The 21,087-nt window shown below is 38.2% G+C and overlaps 3 protein-coding genes across 3 annotated transcripts; 2 read left to right on the plus strand and 1 right to left on the minus strand.

Moving 5' to 3' along the window:
* The first annotated feature begins 1,341 nt into the window (after positions 1 to 1,341).
* LOC101307878 lies at positions 1,342 to 4,107 on the plus strand. The gene is made up of 4 exons (XM_004296562.1): positions 1,342 to 2,670; positions 2,968 to 3,231; positions 3,413 to 3,565; positions 3,651 to 4,107. Exons 1-4 carry the CDS (start codon positions 1,708 to 1,710, stop codon positions 3,852 to 3,854), a joined length of 1,584 nt encoding a protein of 527 aa, XP_004296610.1. The 5' UTR covers positions 1,342 to 1,707; the 3' UTR covers positions 3,855 to 4,107.
* A 9,202-nt stretch (positions 4,108 to 13,309) lies between these two features.
* On the minus strand, positions 13,310 to 13,925 carry LOC101311749 (pre-mRNA branch site p14-like protein-like). Its single transcript, XM_004296575.1, has one exon. The coding sequence runs from the start codon at positions 13,847 to 13,849 to the stop codon at positions 13,475 to 13,477; it is 375 nt and encodes a 124-aa protein (XP_004296623.1). The 5' UTR covers positions 13,850 to 13,925; the 3' UTR covers positions 13,310 to 13,474.
* A 1,851-nt stretch (positions 13,926 to 15,776) lies between these two features.
* LOC101310409 lies at positions 15,777 to 21,087 on the plus strand. The gene is made up of 12 exons (XM_004297938.1): positions 15,777 to 15,958; positions 16,163 to 16,258; positions 16,565 to 16,622; positions 16,731 to 16,811; positions 16,953 to 17,024; positions 17,117 to 17,361; positions 17,473 to 17,544; positions 17,965 to 18,081; positions 18,157 to 18,238; positions 18,711 to 18,757; positions 19,482 to 19,563; positions 20,906 to 21,087. The coding sequence occupies exons 1-12, from the start codon at positions 15,777 to 15,779 to the stop codon at positions 20,987 to 20,989; spliced, it is 1,218 nt and encodes a 405-aa protein (XP_004297986.1). The 3' UTR covers positions 20,990 to 21,087.

Consider the following 21,087-nt stretch of genomic DNA (forward strand, 5'->3'; position numbering starts at 1 on the left):
TATTTAAAATTTCTCTCAAATCTATGCAAAATGCAAAAGCATATTTAACTACCGAAAGGCAAGAAAGCAAGGAGAAGGCATATACAAGCTTATGTGCCAGAAAGATCCCCACAGACACCATAAAGTTAAAGGTCATGGCCACCACCGGGCCACAAAATCGTTGTTGTTGGCGCTTGGCGCCTTCTGAAGTTCTAAGGTCATTGTAGAGAGAACCTCTGAGTTTTAATGTATTTCACTATCTTGATTAGTCTACAAAAGATGGAGCAAATATGACATTTCAGTGCATCAATAACCAACTTGGAATCACCTTCGACCTCTAATCTTCGACGTTACCTGAGTTTCTTAGACTAACTAGGATTTGTAAAATACACAATGTTTGTTAGGATCCCATAGTGACATGATGGTGAGAATAAGAGTCTTCATTTATGTAAACATCTCCAAATCGAAATAATGTAAGGTTTCCTGGGAAGTTAAGGAACATTGGGATGTATAATTTTCTATAACCAACTGGAAAGAGTCAAGATGCAAACACATGTTGCTAAAGTGACCACCAAGTGCTCATTTCTCATTGATATAATCACATATTACAACCATATTTCTCTAAAGCTGAATTTCTATTTTTCGTTTTACATATAAATTTTTGAATTCTGATTAGGCTATAATTCGTTCGGTTTCACTAGATGGTATATGTCAAACTCAACATGTACCTTTTTTGAATATTGTTATACGCAATCGTCATGTTATATTCTTGTTTTTTGTTAACTACTAAAACTGCTCTTTTTTTTTCTTTTTTTTTTGAAATCGAAACTACTCATTTCTTACGCTTATGAGGTTTTCGATAGGGTGCTTTCACATGAGACACATTTAGTAGATTTGCACAGCTAAAACCAAGGGTGTTTATAGGAGTGACACTATGTAGTCTCATGATCACCACCAATTGTGATACACTGATCCAAGACATAATCTATTGTCGAAAAACACTGTTACGCAACCTTTTCAAAATTTGTCTCAAATGAGTGTGTCTTGCATAACTGCGTTTTCAAAACCATTTGTGTCAATATGGAAACTCCAGAATTCCATTCCATCAAAAATTCCTTAAAAACAACGGTAAACCAAGGTTTGAGCCTAATTCCTTGATCACTAGGAAAACACACTCAAATTTGGGCTTACCTTTGGGCTAAGCTGACTTAAGCCCAAAATAGACTAAGAAATAGAAATCCATTATTGAGGGAGGGACGAAATTGCTTTTAACACATCCACACCCCCTTCTCCGCCCTTCGATAGAAACCCGAAACCCTAGACACCTTAAACTGATAAACTGATAATTGAGAGAATCATCCCTGCGGTGCCGCGCCGACCAAACCGGGTTGAAATCGATTTTGTAGGTATTTTTTCCAGCTACTTTCTCTAGAGATAAGTGATTCTCTCTTCGTTTGTTGAAGATTTTGTTATGGATTTGCTGAAGATATATAGCTTTCTCTACGATCTGCTTCCTAATGGAATCGAAGCTTTGGATTTGTATATGGTGATTTGTTGCTAAGATAGCTGATGCAATATGCTAGATCTGAATTTATTTCTCTGAATCCCTAGTTTGCCTATACACTCTTGTTCAACTCTTCCTTGCTGCCTTTCCCAATCTACCCTTTCTCTCTCACGCCTGCTTCTCTATTATTTACCTTTGATTCTTTTGATTCTCAAACTGTAGGCATGGATGGCAAGAATCCTCCCCAGCTCACGATGGAGCAGCAGCGTGCAATCAAATTCTTGACCTACTTCGCGGATATTGCCGGCATGAAAAGGTGTCAAAAATGTAACCGTGTTTATCTCTCGCACCTGAATCATGCCCGGGAACTTTGTTTTCTCAAAATAGAAAATGAAGCAGAAAAGGAAGCAGAGAAAGAGAAAAGGGAAGAACAGAAAAAAAACACTCTAATCAAACTAGAGAGATATTGGGATCAACTGGATGAAGGACATAAAGCTTTATGTTTGCCACCTTTACCTGTTAAGAATGTGGAAAGCTTTTTGAGAGAGTATGGATTTTGTTTGAAGTATGCTCCACACCTGCCACAGAATGACTCATTTACTATTCAGCATATCAATTTTTCTAAGGCGGCTGGCTCAATCTTGGGGACTCTTAATCCTGAGAATTTCCAACGTTTAAGTTTTGAGAAGTTGCTCGCCTTTCTACAGGAAACAAGTGAAGGAACTTGTTTTGGGGATGAGCAGTTCTTCTACGGGAAAGATGTTATTGCTCACATCAGCATCGGAATCGAGCAGGCACTGCTTTCAGCTTTCACTGAAGAAGAAAAGAAGGACAAAAAAAGGCAGGAAAAAAAGGAAAAAAAGCTGAAAAAAGGTGCTCAAGATGAAGAAAATTCGCCAGGTGATGGTGCCAGCATGTCTGAACCACTTGCTCAGCCTCATTCTGGAGAGGAAGATCAGGACCAGTCTGCAAAAAATGTATCTGGGTCGGCTACTGCCACAACCACATCGCAACTACAAACACCAAATGCAAAGTCAAAAAAACAGGAAGCATCAGGTCCATCTTCCCCGTCACCAGGTGTGCTCAACTCAGTAGCATCCTCCAATGAAGCAGGTGGGAGTTTAAGTACCTCCTCTGGAGAAGCTGCAGTTCCTCAAACTATGGCCATGCAGAATATGATGCATAAGGTGAGTGCTGAAATTTGGGCATTTAATTATCTTGACGTACCAACTATTTTCAGTTTAACTTAGTAAAATAGGCTTAGTATACTGCCATTTAAGTCTGTCTTCAAGTCATTTATTATTGGGCAAATTGTGAACTGGTATATTAGTATGGTCTTTTGTGTTCCATTTCACCTGCCTATATCATGGGAAGAGCAAAGGGTTCTATGTTTGCATGTGTTACGGTTGTGTTATGTGTAATCAAACCTTGTTTTCTTGTCCATTATCCTTTCTGTTAACTATGGCTTTTCATCATATGTGCAGTTAATGGGTATGCATGAAAAATTGCTTAAGCCGATGACAATGTCGAAGGCTATAGAGGACAATAATGATGCTCTGTTGGCTCAGCTTCTTGAGTTATCTGGAAAAGTAACTAATTTGATCGATGATCTTAACAAGGACCTTGAAGTCATGTTAGAGAAAAATGTGAAAGATGGATTAGCTGATGTTAAAGAAGTTCCTGTTTCTGCAATCACTCAAGCTATAGAGCAAAGTCAGACAGTACCTTTGGCTGTATCTTACCGTCAGGTAAGAATTTTAGATGTTCTGGCATCTAAAATTTTAGATCTTTTGTGTCTCATTTCACCTGCCTATATCACGGGATGAGTCTATGTTTGCATGTGTTGTGGTTATGTTTGCATGGAATCTTCACAAATTATAATGCATGGGGTTATTTATGTGTGACTTTGCATTCTGTTGTTATTTGCAGGAAAGTTTTAGCTCCGCAGTATCAGGGTCTCGAACTGTAGAGGATCAGCTGTCAAGGTTGGTGAATGAAAGAAAGTATGAGGAGGCTCTGACAGATGCTTTAGAAAGAGATGAAAAAGCTGATACTGGTCTTGTATTATGGTTATTGACTCAGGTATTAGTTTAATGATCTTTTTTGTGGTTGTTATGTGACTTGGTGATGGATTGTCAATATGACAATTGGTTTGCACATTTTGTAGGTTGATCATCACATACTGCAGCAGGAACCTATGCCTTTGGGCGTAGCTTTGATTATATCGCTGCATTCACATCTCCTTCAGAAAACTCCTGACTCGTTTGTACTTGACTGGATGGTTCACTTGGAAAGCGCCTTGCGACGCTACGATTGTATGGGATCATTCACAAGATCTTATCTGAATCATTGCAAGTTACGTACAACATGATATGGTCGACGCTATATTATCCAAGTCAAACAACATATCCCTAAATCGGCCCCCTTCTGTAATTTTTCGGTCTTCACTTATTTGATTGCATAAGAAGGCATGTAATCTGAATATTGTGAAATGTTCAGTGACCTAAATTGTAGCAATGACGAATGCAAGGGCTGGCATTTAGCTTTCGAAACCAAGAAGGATATTATGACATTGTATCAGAATTATGATATTTAGAAACGAGTAGAAGTGCAAGTCAGAATTGATTTTCTTTGTTTAAATTTAGTCAATGATTAGTATCAAACTTCATGTTATGCCAACCAATGCGAGATATTCCGTAGTACCATGCCTTAAAAGCTAAGTGGAGAAGTCGCATCCAATAAGCTGGTCATAGATCAAGTTCCCCATAACAGTTTGGAGCCCCAAATAACATTTCACAATGAGAAGAAAAATCACACTATGGTCACGGAAAAATTGTCTAAACAATATCTCACCTTTTAACGAAGCAAAACTTTCATATCTCACGTTTCAAAAACGTTCCTGAAAATAACTGACAGCAGCCATATTTTAACTTGAAATGACCAAATAACCCTTGACATTTAATTTTTGTTACTCTTTTCACGTAATAAAACCAAACTAGTTTTTAGTTTGTGAAGGACAGCTCCTCTCCTCTCATCCCTTCTCTTTTTTCTTTTTTCTTTTTCTTTTTTCTTTTTTGAACATGACTCATCTCTTCTCTTAGACACACCCAAAATAGATATCTTCTTTTTCCATTTCCTCAAATCTCACCAAGCTTTTCAGCTTTTTGCCAAGAAAGAGATGCGTATACACATGCATATAATCACCATAGACTTATGCATATCCTCAATCTAGAGATTGTGGAATACAACATCAGCTTCATATAGTTTGATCCGGTGGCCCTCTCCTCCAAAACTCACATACAGTCTTCTCTTTCCTTCACCTCAAGTAATCACCACAATTTCGCTCTCACGTCTTGCCGCCTCTAAAACAATTACTCACCGCCGGTGTGACTAACCAGAGAGATGGGTGATGACATTTGTGATAGCAAGCGCAGTACAGACCCCTCCATTCAAAATTAATGCAACAAAGTGAAGATATGCACATAAACCAGAATACGATCTCCACACTACACACTACCAGGACAAGCACTTTAGCCGACGAAAAAGTTTCGTCGGTCTGTTAGCTTAATTCGTCGGCTAAGATCTTAGCCGACGAAGGCTCGTCGGCTATAGTTTCGTCGGGAAAGGGTCGTCGGCGATGACTTTAGCCGACAAAACTAGAAAGCGTCGTCGGTTATTGTCCCAGTATTTAGCCGACGACAGAAGACGTCGTCGGCTATTGTCCCAGACTTTAGCCGACGAATTTCGTCGGCTAAAGTATGTAATAAAAATTAAAAAATAATTATAGCCGACGAAATATAGTCTGTTTCGTCGGCTTTAGGAGGGTTTAGCCGACAAAACATTCCATAATTCGTCGGCTAAACCTTATAAAAAAATATAAAAAACTATAGCCGATCGTCGGCTAAAGTTGCTGGTTTTGGAAAAAAAAACTGCAGAAACTTTCGGCCACCTCCAATCACCACCAAAATTTGACAGAATCTTCCTCTCAACATTTCGAACAACTTTCTAGAAGAAGTCCAAGCCTAATTCTAAGCCTAAACAGGTCAATTGAATCAAAATATAAAAATCCCCAATTTTAAACCCTAAAAACTTCAAATCTTCGATTCTCCTCACACACACAGAATCGAGCTACCAAATTCTAAGGGAATTTAGTACTAATCAAACTCAACTTATCCATATATAGAACTCACCAAATGGTGACCTGAGGAAAGAGAAATTCGATCGATACCGAATCCGAACCGGTGGAGTTTTGGAGCTCGATTTATCCCTCACGGCGGCGCCACTTGATGCACCACCTGTCCAGCAATGAAGTAGAGACAACGGCGAAGCTTTTGGGACAAGTGTGGCGGTCTCCGGTGGCTTGACGGCAGAGGTAGGCCGAGAAGAAAATCTGGCATTTTTCTGACTTCTTACCATCCACCTCCGGTAAAACTCCTATATAAAGAACTTTACCCGACGAAATTCTTTATTTTCGTCGGCTAAACTCTTTTGAAAATTTTGGTTGAAAATTTTGAAATTTTTTTTGACTTTAGCCGATGACTTTTCATATATTTTCGTCGGCTAAAGTCCTTTGAAAATTTTCCTCCAAATTTGGTTTACCGCCAAAAAATTTGAAAATTTTTCGACTTTAGCCGACGACTTTTTTAATATCTCATCGGCTAAAGTCTATAAATTCACGAAAACGCTCATATCTCCCTCTATATTACGTAGTTTGGTCAAACCTTCCACACGAAAAACTTTCACGTAGATGAGACGCAACCGCCTATATAAAATTTTTGAGACATTTACCTTCCAAAGATAGGGCTCCCCATAGGGAATAATAACTGTAAATAGGGTTGACAGCTACTATCGGCACCGAGACGTTACCCGATTTACGTGATTTTTGAACCATAGCCGTATTTCACCATTCTGAACACATCTTATTTCACAAGATTTTTGATAATTTTGCCTCCTATGTAGAGTTGGTTCACAAAGTTGTATAACCTACTAAACAAGTTATACAACATTAGTAGACACGTTGTGATTCCGATGACTAAAATTCACAAACCAAAATTCGACCATCAGATATGATCATTATGACAAAAGATATCTATGGTAAAAAATTCAACTGGATCCGACAACGTTAAGGGCTCGATCGAAACGGTCAACCTTAATCCATCGTTACTTATCACACGAAAACGCTCATATCTCCCTCTATATTACGTAGTTTGGTCAAACCTTCCACACAAAAAACTCTCACGTAGATGAGACGCAACTGCCCATATAAAAATTTTGAGACATTTAACTTCCGACGATAGGGCTCTCCATAGGGAATAATAACGGTAAATAGTAGACACGTGATTCCGATGACTAAAATTCACAAACCAAAATTCGACCGTCAGATATGATCATTATGACAAAAGATGTCTATAGGTAAAAAATTCAACTGGATTTGACAACGTTAAGGGCTCAATCGAAACGGTCAACTCTAATCGGAAATAAGAAAACTGCATTTTGAAGCCCTAAACAGACTCGGATGGCCATAAAGACCCATATATCATGGCAATAGCAATGAGTTTCACTCATAGGGCTAGGGCCATTACCTTCCGGAAAGGTATCACAATAGTCAATCAGACATCAAACGCCAAATCTGCAGCATAGTGAATAATAAGGGTAAATTGTATTGACCGCAACTATCGGCACCGAGACTTTACCGGAATACCTTGATTTTTCAACTGTGAACGTATTTCACTATTCTGGTCATATCTTATTTCACGACTTTTTTGCATTTGAAGGTTCTACGTATAGTTTTTTTTTCCCAGATGAGTTGTTGTCCAAATCTGCAAATATAAGGCACTTTAGCCGACGAAATTATATTTTTCGTTGGATAAAATTTTACAAATTTCGTCGGCTAAAGTTCACAGACTATAGCTGACGAAAAAAATTATTCAGATCTAAAGTTGACCAAAGTCGACAAAAATTTAAATTAGCCGACGAAGAAAAATTTCGTCGGCTAAAGTCCACGTTAACCGACAAAAAAATAATTCGTCGGCCTGGTTTTTTTATTTTCTTCGGCTAAAGCTTTTCTTCTGGTAGTGACATACGGCAACAATTAAACTGAAATTACTCATTTTGGCATCAACATCCTATTTACTTTACTCAATTTTTCGCCACCAAATTTAGAAAAAGAAAACCTGATAAATCAGCGTCTCATTTCTCAGAATTCTCATCCAAAGCCACCGCATCCTTCCCGCCAATCACCGGAAGCATCATCTCCGCCTGAACTCATAAAATTCACTCTTCTCTTCCCACCACCCGTCGCCTATATGCGGCTCCGACGCCGGAACAGCCTTGCCGAAATCAAAATAGTCGGCAACAGCATCCTCCTATCCTCAACACCCCTGGCGTTCCATGGAAGGTCTATGGCGTCGTGCACCGCCCAGCTGGATGCCGATCACTGGAGACGGGTGGGCTAACGGTGGTTGGTTTTAGTGGTGGTGGAATCCTGTGGAACTTAGAGAGAGATAAGGTAGGAGAGAGAGATTAAGAAAATAGAAGTAAAATGTTAAGATACGAAAGGACGATAGTATCCTTCAGTTGTTAATTTTTTAAACGGAGTCAATGGTCTTTGAACGGAACCAAATAAACTAGATACCAAACTTATGTTGGGGTCAAAACATGGGACACCATTTTGATATTTTTAAAATGTGAGATACAGAAGTTTTGCTTCGCTAAAAGTTCAGACAATTTTTCCAAGACACAATGTTACATTAGGAACATTCACAACACCAACACGCCTGTTCCGATTGTTGCAACTAGAAACAGGTAGCTTCAACAATCTTTAAAACCCCCCTTGACAACATCAACTCAAACAATCTTTTTGCAGTGGTATGATTCCATACCAACTCAAACAATCCTGATTTCTTTTCCACTCAACTCAATCAAACTCAAACTCAACTAGTACTTCAAATTCCATACGTGAATTCATAATTATTGATAAAGTAGTTTAGGGGTTACATCCAAAACCAATTGGCAATGGGTGGAGTGACCCAAACCCTTATAAACCACATACAAGGTCTCATTTTCCCGATGTGGGATTTAATGATTTATATCTCAACACGCCCCCGCACGTGTAACGAATTTTCAAGTCTAACCTTATAAATCACAGGCAATGTCTTATTTTCCCGATGTGAAATTTATATCTCAACACGCCCCCGCACATGTGACGAATTTTTAAGCCTAACACGTGGATAACATTTTAGGTGACGTGGAGTTCGTGTGGCCGTTACGCATTCATACGTGTACGTGAGTAACCCTCTCTGATACCATAATAAAATAGTCTAGGGTTCACATCCAAAACCAATTGGTAATGGATAAATCGACTCAAACCCTTATTAACCCACAGATAAGGTTTTATATTCCTGATGTGAGATTTATATATATCTCAATACGCCCCCGCACGTGTGACGAATTTTCAAGTCTAACACGTGAACAACATTTTAGATGACGTGGAATGTGTGTGGCCTTTGAGCTTTACACTTGAACGTGGATAACCCGATGTGAGATTTATATCTCAACAGTTATGACACTTAATTTTAAGATCCTAGTGTTTCTTTTAAGGGATGTTCATAGGCTACTTCAGACTAAACAATTGTAGTACTATACAGGTGATAATACTCAACAATATTGCAGTCCTTCGATGCGAAACTGGTACTTTCCTCTTCTGTTAAATGTGTATCAGAAAGCCAAAGAACCGTATCCAGGGAAAATGCATATCACCAATATGATAGAAAAGAAGAAGGAATTGGACAATCAGTGTGAAACAAAACAAATCAATTACACTGACAAATGCGTAGACCATAAGATAATTTTTCTACAGGGTCCTAACTGAGAGGAAGTTTATGAACTGCTGCTACGATTTACCTTACAGCTATAATCACAAAAATCACATTCAAATGACTCCTTAGGATTAATGACACCTTGACCTGCAAATGTGACAATTTGCTTCTCGCTTTGAAACACCTCTTCTTACCAGTTCTCTAATCCTCAGTTGTAAAGAACTTTGTCATTGACAGCTACTCACACCAGGTTTCCAAGAGGATGGCTTCACCCAGCTAAAACAAGTAGCCTAAAAAAAGATTTTACTATAAACTCAGCACCACTGGACACTGGATATTCTTTGTCACCCCTTCTGCACAAACAACAATAGAAGACCATTTCAGATGGACGACCTCAGACATATCCCCGTCCCTTCAATCAACAACCTTGGAGGTACTTGGCCTTCCAGATAATTAGTGATGGACTGGAATTGCAGGTGTATGAGAACAAGTGTGACACAAACTCAAGATTCTAGGGAAGTTAAGTTTCTATGACAAACCTGAGTTCTACGCCATAGAGCATTGGGAAAGGGAAGACATAAATGTTGAAGTTGCAAGATGGAATTCTCCAGCTCAAGAACTTCGATGAGGAACATGAACGGATGATGTTAGAAAGTTATGAAGCAATGGAGTGTCTTGAGATACTGGATGACATTGGACATGTTTAAGTTTATGAGTCTATTCACTTTCACCCTTAATGAAATTTATTCACTTTCAGTAATGTCTAAAGCAACTTCAACACTCCTCAACCATAGTGATGGAGTAGGCACACTAGTACTCCAACAATACAACTATTACAAGACAAAATACCATTCGTCTAAAGGGTGGGTGGGTGGGAGGGAGGGGGCATGCAAGAGCTATACAAGTGAAGCTCATCTGTCCATATAAAATATAATGACCCACATTTATACATGTTCCAAGGAATCCATACAAGTACAGATCCATTTGAGCAGACCAACCAAATTCCAAAGGGCACAAGCACTAATCTTATTCAGCCATACAAACATCAAGATATATTACTCTGCAAATTCCCCAAACCCTTGAAATCATTCATTCTGATTCCTTTAACAGTCAAGAAGCACATGATTAAGTGCAACTCCTTGTGGTATCATTCTGTCAGAGCCAAAAAGAACCATGACTAGCCTGAGAACTCAAGGATCTACAATTATTTGAAAACCTAAAACAACACATCACAACCAAGTGCAAGTAGCTTAGCACTAAAAGATACTGAAGCAGCAGAAGGGCTGACTAGGAGAGCTAGCAAAGATAAGATTTACAACAAGATGCCAACTCAGCTGAAGTGATGTTAACCACAGCTCAAAACTAGATACTGCTGGATTTCATCTCACTTACAGTACTATGTCATACTTTTCCTCTCCAACTACGACTGAACAGATCAAGCTACTTCGACCATGACAGAAACAATAAGAGAACTTATACAAATCTAACCCTGCTACCCACCTTTGAAGTTTATCAGAAAGTCCACCCTTGGTGTTGATGAACATTCCACTCACTTTATCCTAATCATATTGAGATTACTAACCCTAACCACTAAAATAATATACTCCCCCTCTACTAGGATCAAGTCTTTTAGCAACCACAAGAGGGAGAGGACTCAGAAGGGTTGGCTATGCATATGGAACTAAGTATGAACTCCTGTTCTCTCCAACCAAAAAAGCTTTCAGATTTCTTGGATCAGAATTAAATCTGAGCACCAAAAGTTCTAACTAAAAGTATAATACATCTAAGAAGAATTCTAAATTCTAAATACTTCACGAATCTTTACTCAATGATTGACTACTGATCATTATGAACTTTATGTTATACCAACCAATGTTAAAATATTCTTTAGTTCCATCCCCTGGGCTACTCTATGTGGAGAAGTTGCATCTTATAGGCTGGTCTAAGATTCAAGTTACCCTTTACTATTTGGACTCCTAACTAAAAAAAAAAAAGTCACACTTGCGACGAAGAATTACAACCAAGATGAAACGTCAATCAACGACAAAACATTAAGAACTTGAGGACCTATACAGCATCCACAGCACAACATAAAAGCCTGTTTCCATTGCCAAAAGAAATAAGTAAGCTGAACTAGCATTTCAGCATCCATAAACAAAGTCGAAACAAATTTCCTGATCTGACTAGAACTTTCACAAGTGAACACTAGGAACCTATCAATATTGGAATCAATTAATGTACTGATCCGACTTTATTCCAGTAAATTTCAGAACCGAACAAGTCCAGCATAGTTCAACCTTGACAGTAAATGAAGTTAGACATGTCTAACCCTCCAAAGGATTCCTCACGTAATTCTAACTCTGTTGGGACTTGGGAATCAATTCCCAAAACCTTACAACTGTAATATCCTATCCTCCTACTCCTGCCAATTACACACCAATGGACTGGTCGACACTCGAATGAGTTTCCAAGTGACTTAAACAGCCCCTACACCCAAAGTCAAATTTATCCACTTTCAATACTTTCTTAAGCAATTCAACTCTAATTAACCATGATAACTACAGGATACAGCAACCATACAACTTAAGAAAAATACCATTTTATCTTGATAGAGGACAAGAGCTATAAAAAAGCAAGTTAAGTTCATCCTCTTCATATGAAAAATCTAACGACACAATTATAAATGTCACATCCATACCTCAACCACGAGTAAAAATCCATTTTTCCTAACCAGACAAACATGATTTACTCATAAAACATCTAACCACGAAGCTCTATCTCCAATAGACTCAAGAGGGTATGTACAACCACTAATCTCATTCAGCCATACAAATATCAAGAAACCTCTATGTGCAAATCCTCCACACCTTAAAATCATTCGACCTGATTCCTTTAGCAGTCAAGTTGTTTGACAGATGGGTAAGGGCATTTTAACCTTCTACCGTCTTCTAGGAAATCCACTACCAAGAAGAATTTGATTAAGTTGGAGTGATGTGAACCACAGCTCAAAACTAGATAATGTTGGCATCTCAATTAAAGTACTCATGTCACGTTTTGCTCTCCAATTATGACTGAACAGATCAAGCTACTTCGCCCGTAACAGAGACAATAGGGGAACCTTCTTAATGCTGAAGTACCTAACCCTACTACCCACCCTTGAAGTTCATCGGAAAGTCCACCCTTGGTGTTCATGAACATTCCACTCAATTCATCCTAATCATATTTACATTACTGTTCTCTGTTCTGCAAGTGCCTCTACTTCAACCTTTGGCAGTTGTAACCTTAGAGACAGTACACGAAATCAGACACACCTAAGCTGTAGATGTAATTGTGAAAACTATTGAAGCACCTAATGGCTTTGCATAAGATCTGACTACTGACAAAAGCCTTCCCTAATTCCCAAATATCACATAGCATAAACCATAACTCACATAGTCCTCAACAAACTACATAACCGGAATTTTGATAAATCCGCCAAATTCTGAGATACAAACAAACATACAACCCTAGAAATTCCCTAACATCATCACCAAAGAAAGTTATGAACAAAATCAAAATATCTTAACTTTAGTGAAGACCTGTAAAGAACTAAAGATAGTGTTCTAACTTATAGTTGAAGGAGGGTAGATTAGTGTTTTAATTTCTAAGTTATAGTTCTCTGCTATGAGAAATCTTCACCCTTGCATAAAACAATTATGCAAATTTAGATAGCACTTGCCTAGAATTTCAATATATATTAGCTAGATAATCTCAAATAAGTGAAGTACAATTCTAACAAAAGCATTAAAACAGTAAGATCAGTGATACAATTTCTGCAGATGCAGAACAATCTAAGACCCAAAAGGCTTTGGCGGCTATCTAGTTAGTTCTCATAGTCATCACATAAGAGACTTCTGTTCAGTTTTCTCTTGTTAAATATATTGAGACTTTCCAATCAGCACAATCAATCAACATGTAACGAAGAGCTAAAATCCCAAGGTTTACCTAGTATGAAGGTCTTCTTAAACTCATCCTAAACTCTAATCAGTATTACCAAACAATAGATTACTGGCACAAAGAACAAATTTTACATAATCAACTCTATCCAAACTCCAAATATCACATTACACACATAATCCTCAACAAACTACATTTCGATAAATCCTTAAAATTTCGAAACCCTAGAAAATCAGAATCACTTATCTTTGGTGGAGACGCCGTACTTCTCCTGCATCTTAGCGATCTCATCCTCCTTCTTCTTCTGATCGAACCTCTTGCCCATCTTGGCCTGCTGGTAATACAGCACTATCAGGTACCTGTTGGCCACGTTGAACCCGGAGAGATGATCCACCGCCGTCTTCGCGTCGTAGATGTCCTCGTACACCACGTACGCCGTCCCTCTCGTATCCTTGTTCGTCCCTATACGTATCTGCCGTATCGCACCGTATTTCCCGAAGATGTCGTACATCTCCTCGCTCGAGATGTTGAACGGAAGGTTCCGCACGTACAGGACGCGGTTGACTTCCGGCGGCAGGCGGGTGTTTCCCTTCCGGAGACTGATTGCGGCCATCGGAGCTCTCTTTAGGTTTTGGGGGAGAAAATTTGCAGAGCTGAGTTGTTTGTTTGGTTCTCAGATTTTTTTTTTCTTTTCAATTTGGGGGATTAATCTGTTTATATAGGTGCATTTTTATTGTCACCGCCTTGTATAAGGAAACCGTATCCGCGTATAAGAATACAATTAGGGACACGTGTTGTGTTATCAATGGTGTCATCAATCCTATTATTTTATTATGATGATGGATTAAACTTGATCGACCAGTGGTTAAGTTGATAAGAGTCTAAGTGTAGAATCCCACACTGTTGTTTGGTATTATTTAGGAGAAGACAATTGTGAATTTTATGAAGGTTGGGGTTGCGATTGTGGCCGAAAATTTCTTCAAGGTGGTTCATGGTTTTTCAATGGTCGCATGTTGATCTTAGGTGAGTGAGATGGGTTGTCTAAGATGGACCAGGTTTCTGTTTTTCAATGGTCGCATCTTACTTCACCCAGGCACCTAAAGTGAAGTCGAGTCAGCGTGGTTCGGCTCCACTGTTATAGTTTCGGAATGGACAGTGTTGGGGGTTATAAAATTCATAGCATATTGAGAAATATTAAGAAAGTAATATGGGGTTCACATGCAAAACCGATTAGAAACAGATAAGATGTCCCAAAACCTTACAACCTCACTAACAAGGTTCTATTTTTCCCATATCAGATGAATATACATTCTCAACATGCCCGTGCACAACATTTTGAGTGACATGAAACCTGTGTGGTCGTTAGTCATGCACACGTAAGTAACTCGCTCTCATACTATGATCAAGTAATAATATAGGGTTCACATACAAAACCAATTAGCAATGCGATGGATGACCCAAACCCTTATAATCTCATTACCAAATAAGGTCCCATTTTTTCCCATTTAGGATGTGTATATTCTCAACACATATTAAGTCTACACTAGCTGAATGGAACTCAAAAGATAGCATGCCACCAAGAGTTTTCTCACGCCATCCTTTTGTTCGGGTTTCGATCTTGTCATTTAAAAACCTAAAAGCTTCAGACTTTGAATAATTAATCTCAGTAGGGAGATCAAGATACTTGTCATGCTTATAACCCCAAAAAAAACTAGCAATCGCCTCCAACATCTCTATAGCCACATTCTTACTGAACGAAGTACAACTTTTCAGATAATTCACCTGTTGACCAGAACAGTTCTCATACTCTACCAACACATTCTTCAATGCTTCACAATCCCCGGCTTCTGCTTTAAAAAAGATGAAAGAGTCGTCGACAAAAAACAAATGACTAATGTAAACAAAGTTACCATTAAAGTATTACTCTTTGTTAGTTGGTGTTTGTTTAAGTATATAGTTGATGTTTGTTTGAGTATATGTACTTTGTAGAGATTCTCGCTATTACGTCGGGACTTTATTGTAATCTGCACTTTAGATTTCAAGTCCCTCTTTTGTATCCGACAGTCTCATTAATAAAGGCTTGAGGGCAGCAGCATCGGTCTTTTAATTAAAAAAAAAAAATAACTTGTCAAATATATGAAGCCTTTATAATAGATGCATAACTTTCGGTTCATAATCAATTATATTAAGAATCAGATACCAAAGAAAGACTATAATGTAGGGAGTGGAATAACAAAAACCTAGGAAAACAAAGAGTGACTATCCAATAACCAAATGCAAAAATTCAGATTGTGAAGCCACAGAGGAACACAAATGGAGGTGAACCATCAAAATCTTTCAGACAGTGACGTGGCACTTTCTGATTCGATAACACCCTAAATGCACCGTCGGTTAATTAGGTCAAGATGTAGTGTATTACTACATTCTCTCAAACAAAACAGTCTTTTTCTTATCTTCTGTTGCACAACTTCCTCAACCACCAATTTGGCGCCATTTCTGAAACAGAGAGTGAGAGAGAGAGTCTCCACTGTAAAACGACCATGCTCCTCGCACCACCCGATCGGCTCCTCCCGCCACGTCAATTATACAGACCCAACTCGCCACCGATCAGAACTCGGACTCGGACCACTCGGCTGTGCTGTAGAGCGAGTCTGATCACCAACTCGGACTCCTTCGAGGTGGGCCGACTCATTGGCAGCTATGGCTTCATGAACATCACTAGGTAATAATATCTGCTCCACAATTTGCTACCATTCTTGTTTTGGGTGCTCAGAAATTAAGATGTATTGAATAGAGAAAATGATCTGGGTGATGTAGTTATTCTCAAATCGTCGTTGAATTGTTTTGTTTGATTTCATTTTCAATTGATTTTGGTTTCAATTCAATAGAAAGATATGTTATTTTGCTTATTCTTTGACTGAAACAGCTTTTCGGGATCTCCGGGCATAGATGCTGAATACTCATCTGGAGATTTGGGGCGGTTGAGGGTTCAAGATGTGGGAGAAGGCAGTGTAAAGATCAGGTACATTCTAACTTTCTAAAGGATATATCTTTCTAGTCACTAGTGGAAAGGATAAATTGAGAGAGAGAGAGAGAGAGAGAAAAAGAGAGAGAGATTCGTAATGGAAAACACACCACGAATTTATTGCAAGTTTCTAAGAACAAAGTAGTAAGAGCTGTTTTGTATAGTTTAGGGCCACAGTTACTGAACCTAGAAGTTTGAGGAAAGCAGTAAAAGGAAGTTTGTGATGTGACCATCAATGAAAAGTTCTGTCTAGTTAGTTCCTACTTCTAGATGCTGATAGTACTCATGGCAGTTCTTTTGCAGGCTATATGATGGGAGAGTTACTCAGGGTCCGCTGAAAGGGGCTCCGGTGTTTTTTAAGGTACTATTGTGATCATTCTCGTCCTCTTTACTTACAATTCGATCCAGAATTCCAGAATCATTGTGTTTCACTACTTCAAATTGACAATAAAAATTTTAAACCATGAAGGTTTATCCTGGAAAAAGGGCTGGTGGAAATGAGGCTGATATGATGGCTGCTAATGAGCTAAATGCTCACATATCCCTTCAAGTAATGAGTTGTTATTTAGATTCTCATGTATGATTGCATGTGCCTTTCCGTAGTTATAATGGAGACAATACTAAAAGAGTTCCTGCTATTTATCTATTGATATTTTGTTTAACGATTATCACCTTTTTACTTCTTTTGCAGGACAGTTCAGATGGTATCTGCCAGAATCTTGTGACACTCATAGGTGGGTTTGAAACAAAAACTGGGGAGCAGGTTTGTTTTTGGAATTTATATTAAAACTTGGCATATAAAAGGAGATATTTAGTTCTGTTTTGTAATAATAATGAAGAAGTTATTGTGTGTAGTGGCTGGCTTTTCGCAATGACGGGAAATATAGTGCGGCAGATTATGGAAAAGTTATGAGTGAAAGAGTTTCAAAAAGCCGTGCTGGGGGAGGACAGGTTTGGAATAAGTTTGAGCAAGAGGAAACCATCAAACGCAGAAGATACTTTGTTACCAAGTTGCTTCAGGGCACGATGAGAGGTCTAGCATACATGCATGATCGTGAAAGGTTACACCAGAGTCTGGGACCAGCTTCTGTTATTCTCAAGTATGTTGCTCTGAAACATTGAATATGCTTTAAAATTGGTTTGTAAAGATATTGTTACTCTGTCATCTCCACCCTGTGATATCCTACTCATATTTTGTTAATTATCGGCAGCACAATTGTAGAGAGAGAGGCCATATACTTAGTGCCACGACTTCGGGATCTAGCCTTCTGTGTTGACATTAGGTAAGCAATGTCTTGGCCAATCTTATTGTTTTGGAGTCTGAGGCATATAAAGTAGTACTTTGTTGCTTTTGTCTAATAAGTAGTATCAAGTAGCAGAAAAGATCAATAGTGGATATCTACAAACATCGAATAGTACTAGAGACTGTGTATATGAGAGAGGGGGAGATCACAATTGTCATCTAATCTTCTTCTTTTATAATTTTTTTGTTTGTTTGAAATAAGTAATTCTCTTTCTTCTTTTGTTAATTTTATTGTAACTGAATTTTGTAGTGGTTGGGCCAAATATCACTCCTTCGTCATGTGGTCCTTTTGCATTATTGGGGACTGATATGTATATTCGTTGTTGAATTTTCTTCTTAGATATGAGGATTTATTGGATTACTTTATCACTGTTGCATATTTAAACACATAGTTTCCTAGGTATTCAAATCTAGAAGGGAGACCTGGACTACTGTCAGAGGGACTTTGGAGACGTGCATCTACTGCTGGTGCATTCACACCTATGGATAAAAGAGCATTTGGACTAGCAGATGACATGTGAGTTGATGCACTTTGGCTCCATTTTAGCGTTTGAGTTATTCGGCTTACTAACTTTTTAATCTCTTCATGCAGATATGAAGCAGGTCTTTTCTTCGCATACTTGGCATTTGTTCCATTTTGTGAAGCAGGCACAATGGATGGTCTTTCATTGCAAGTAAGCTACATTAACATAACTTTGTCTTCTTCTCGGCTTAGTTTATTTTCCTTACGTGTTTGATTGATGTACATGTAGGATTACATAGAATAAATACTGCATATAGTCATATACTGTGGTCGGCTATATATAGACAAAGACATTAGTGGATTAGTAATTAGTTAGAAGAACCGTAGAAAAGAAGATAGTGACCCATATAGATTGACTTACTATAGTTTCTTAGACTAAAACTTCTAAATTTTCTGTTTGTAACTCTCAAGTGACAAACTTTTAGAACTGGCTGCCCGACTGTTATTCTTTTTCTTTTTTCTCCTTCAAATTGTCAGGAACATGATCTTCTGAGAAAAGTGCTCTTGGCCCCAAAAACTTGGGCTTCCCAAAATGATAGTTCTTTTCTTACCAAGTTATTTCATCAGTGACAGTACATATTATTAAGTCTTCTAGAAATAACTGTTTACCTTGTTGACTACAGAGGCTTTTGGAGAACACTTTCCAACTTGATCTTGGAGCAACGAGAGAGTAAGATATTTTGATGTCCTATGAAAGTTCTCTGTAGAGTAGAACTTCCCCTCTTTTTGGAGAACTTCCTATAGCTTTGTTGGCTTCATACTTCGTTACCTTTGTTTCTGTTGTTGAGGGCATATTGTTATGGAACCAAGTTACTGGAAGAATGGAAGTACTAATCTGTAGTCTGAGGTCTGAATAAAGCTTTTAGTAACAGTTAATGGTAAATAGAAATACTGCACACAGGGAGAAAGCATAATCTTGCGTCGGGTGTGTATTAAAAAAATGTTGCCTTGCGTGTCCTGAAATTCATTTGGTCATGTAAATTATGCAAAATTTTCCCGGTCTAATCTTCGTTTTCCACAGAATTGTTTTTGCCCTATCTAAGTTATCATTTTCAGAATCTTCTGATCGATCCTGATTTTCTATTTTGTGTGATTACTACACAGTTGGACGATTTGGATTATTAAATTTTGGTTCCTGGCTAAATTTGCATATTTTGCACAAAAGTTAATCATCTACAACATCTTCTGTGTTATAAGGAGATGTCTGGTAGATTTTTTTGGTCAATGAGATGTATGGTATGTAATAATTGGGTTGCTAAAAACCTTGCAAACACTGTCCTAGTTTTGAGTGTTAATTTTTTCCTTTATTCAATAACATATACGTGTGGTGGTATTGTGGCTTTGTATTGTTTCTGCTTCTGTTTCTTATTGTTTCCTGGTTTCTGTTTTGGCAGGTATTGTTTAGCAGATGACGGGCTATTAGATGCTGTGAAATTCTTGGATCTTGGAGATGGTGCTGGGTGGGAGTTACTCCAGGTTCTCTTTCATTAACAGCTGAATCAATGGTTTCAGTACTATTTCAGCTTTATTTCAGCATTATATGATGAATTTAATATGAACTAAGTTAGTGTACATATATGTCCACTTTGGTAGTCACTTCAAACATATCTATATTTTTTGAAACCTACGAAATATGACATATCTGAATTTCAGTAGTTGACATGAATAGTGAAAACTAGAAATAGTTAGCATGTTCTAGAGAAAGTTACGGGCCTTATGGCTACTTCAAAACCTCTTCCGGTGAGACTGATAGAAGCTCCTAATATTAGAAGAAGATAGTTCTAAAAGCAAGGCTCCCTTCTAGGCATTTGATATGTTATAGTCATACAGTGTGACAGTTTACCATCTGAGGCAACTTGAAGGACCAGCATTGATATAGATTCCCTCTTTTATCATGTGTTGCTCCACATGATTTATTTTTCACCACAAAATCGGGGTGTTTGATTTACTTAGGAAGCCTGTATACTATAAACTTTTGTACTAGCACATTCTGCTATCTCTCTCTCGAATTCCAACAACAAATTAAGCCTAGTTGGTGAGTCCTGCCTTACCAGAAAGGTGGCACCTTCAATATCTCTACGTAATATAACAAAAAGTGTAATAGGGTGGACTGATGGATGTGGTTTTTCTTCCCTGCTTCCATACTTTCCAATATCTGGTCTCAAGTATTCTGCTTAATCCCTATTTTCAGGATCGTTCGACCTATGATATGTTTATATCAGAATTGCAGTACTTACTTGATTCAAGAACAACCCCAATAATTGTTAGCATGTTTAAAATGTTATTGTTATTCAGTAACCTTTTGTGTAAGATTGATTGATGCTCCAAGATAGAGAAGAATTTATTACTTAGTAACGACGAAGGCTTAATGGGATCTGTTTAGGGCGTTTAATAAGTTGGAATGTCTGTTCAAGTATGATCAATTTTCCGTTCAAAGAAGTTTGAATCATATGTTGCTCCAGATAATTCCTAAATATTCGCTGGTGGAGGATCAAGTTACTTTGATATTGCTTGTGTAGTATAGTTGTTTCCTACACATTTTACATTTTTCTCTCCGGTTCCAAGATCATAGCATTATTGGTCTGTCATTTCGTACATAGATATAGGATGACTGTTATCCTTCTTCTTCCCTACTTTCTCACTCCGATGTCTTAAGGGTTCTGCCTAATTTTCTGTTTCTTTGCATTAATCCACATGCTCAACGAATAGCCGCCAACTTATGTATTCTTAGATGCTGCTAGTTCATTGTTTCTGCATTGTCGCATGCACTTCCCTGTTGGTTGCATATTGTTCTAAAACAATGTTTCATTTGGTTTAGGCAATGCTGAATCCTGACTTCCGGAAACGGCCGATGGCACAGGCTGTACTCAATCATCGATTCATGACAGTGGGTGTTCTCTGAGATTTTGGACCACTGAATTCAACCTACGGTATGTGTTGTAGGATAGACATGGATCATCACGTGAACCATGTATAGGTGATAATTCTTGCAGTAAGAGT

This window comes from Fragaria vesca, linkage group LG4 (assembly GCF_000184155.1).
Source record: "Fragaria vesca subsp. vesca linkage group LG4, FraVesHawaii_1.0, whole genome shotgun sequence".
NCBI lineage: Eukaryota > Viridiplantae > Streptophyta > Magnoliopsida > Rosales > Rosaceae > Fragaria > Fragaria vesca.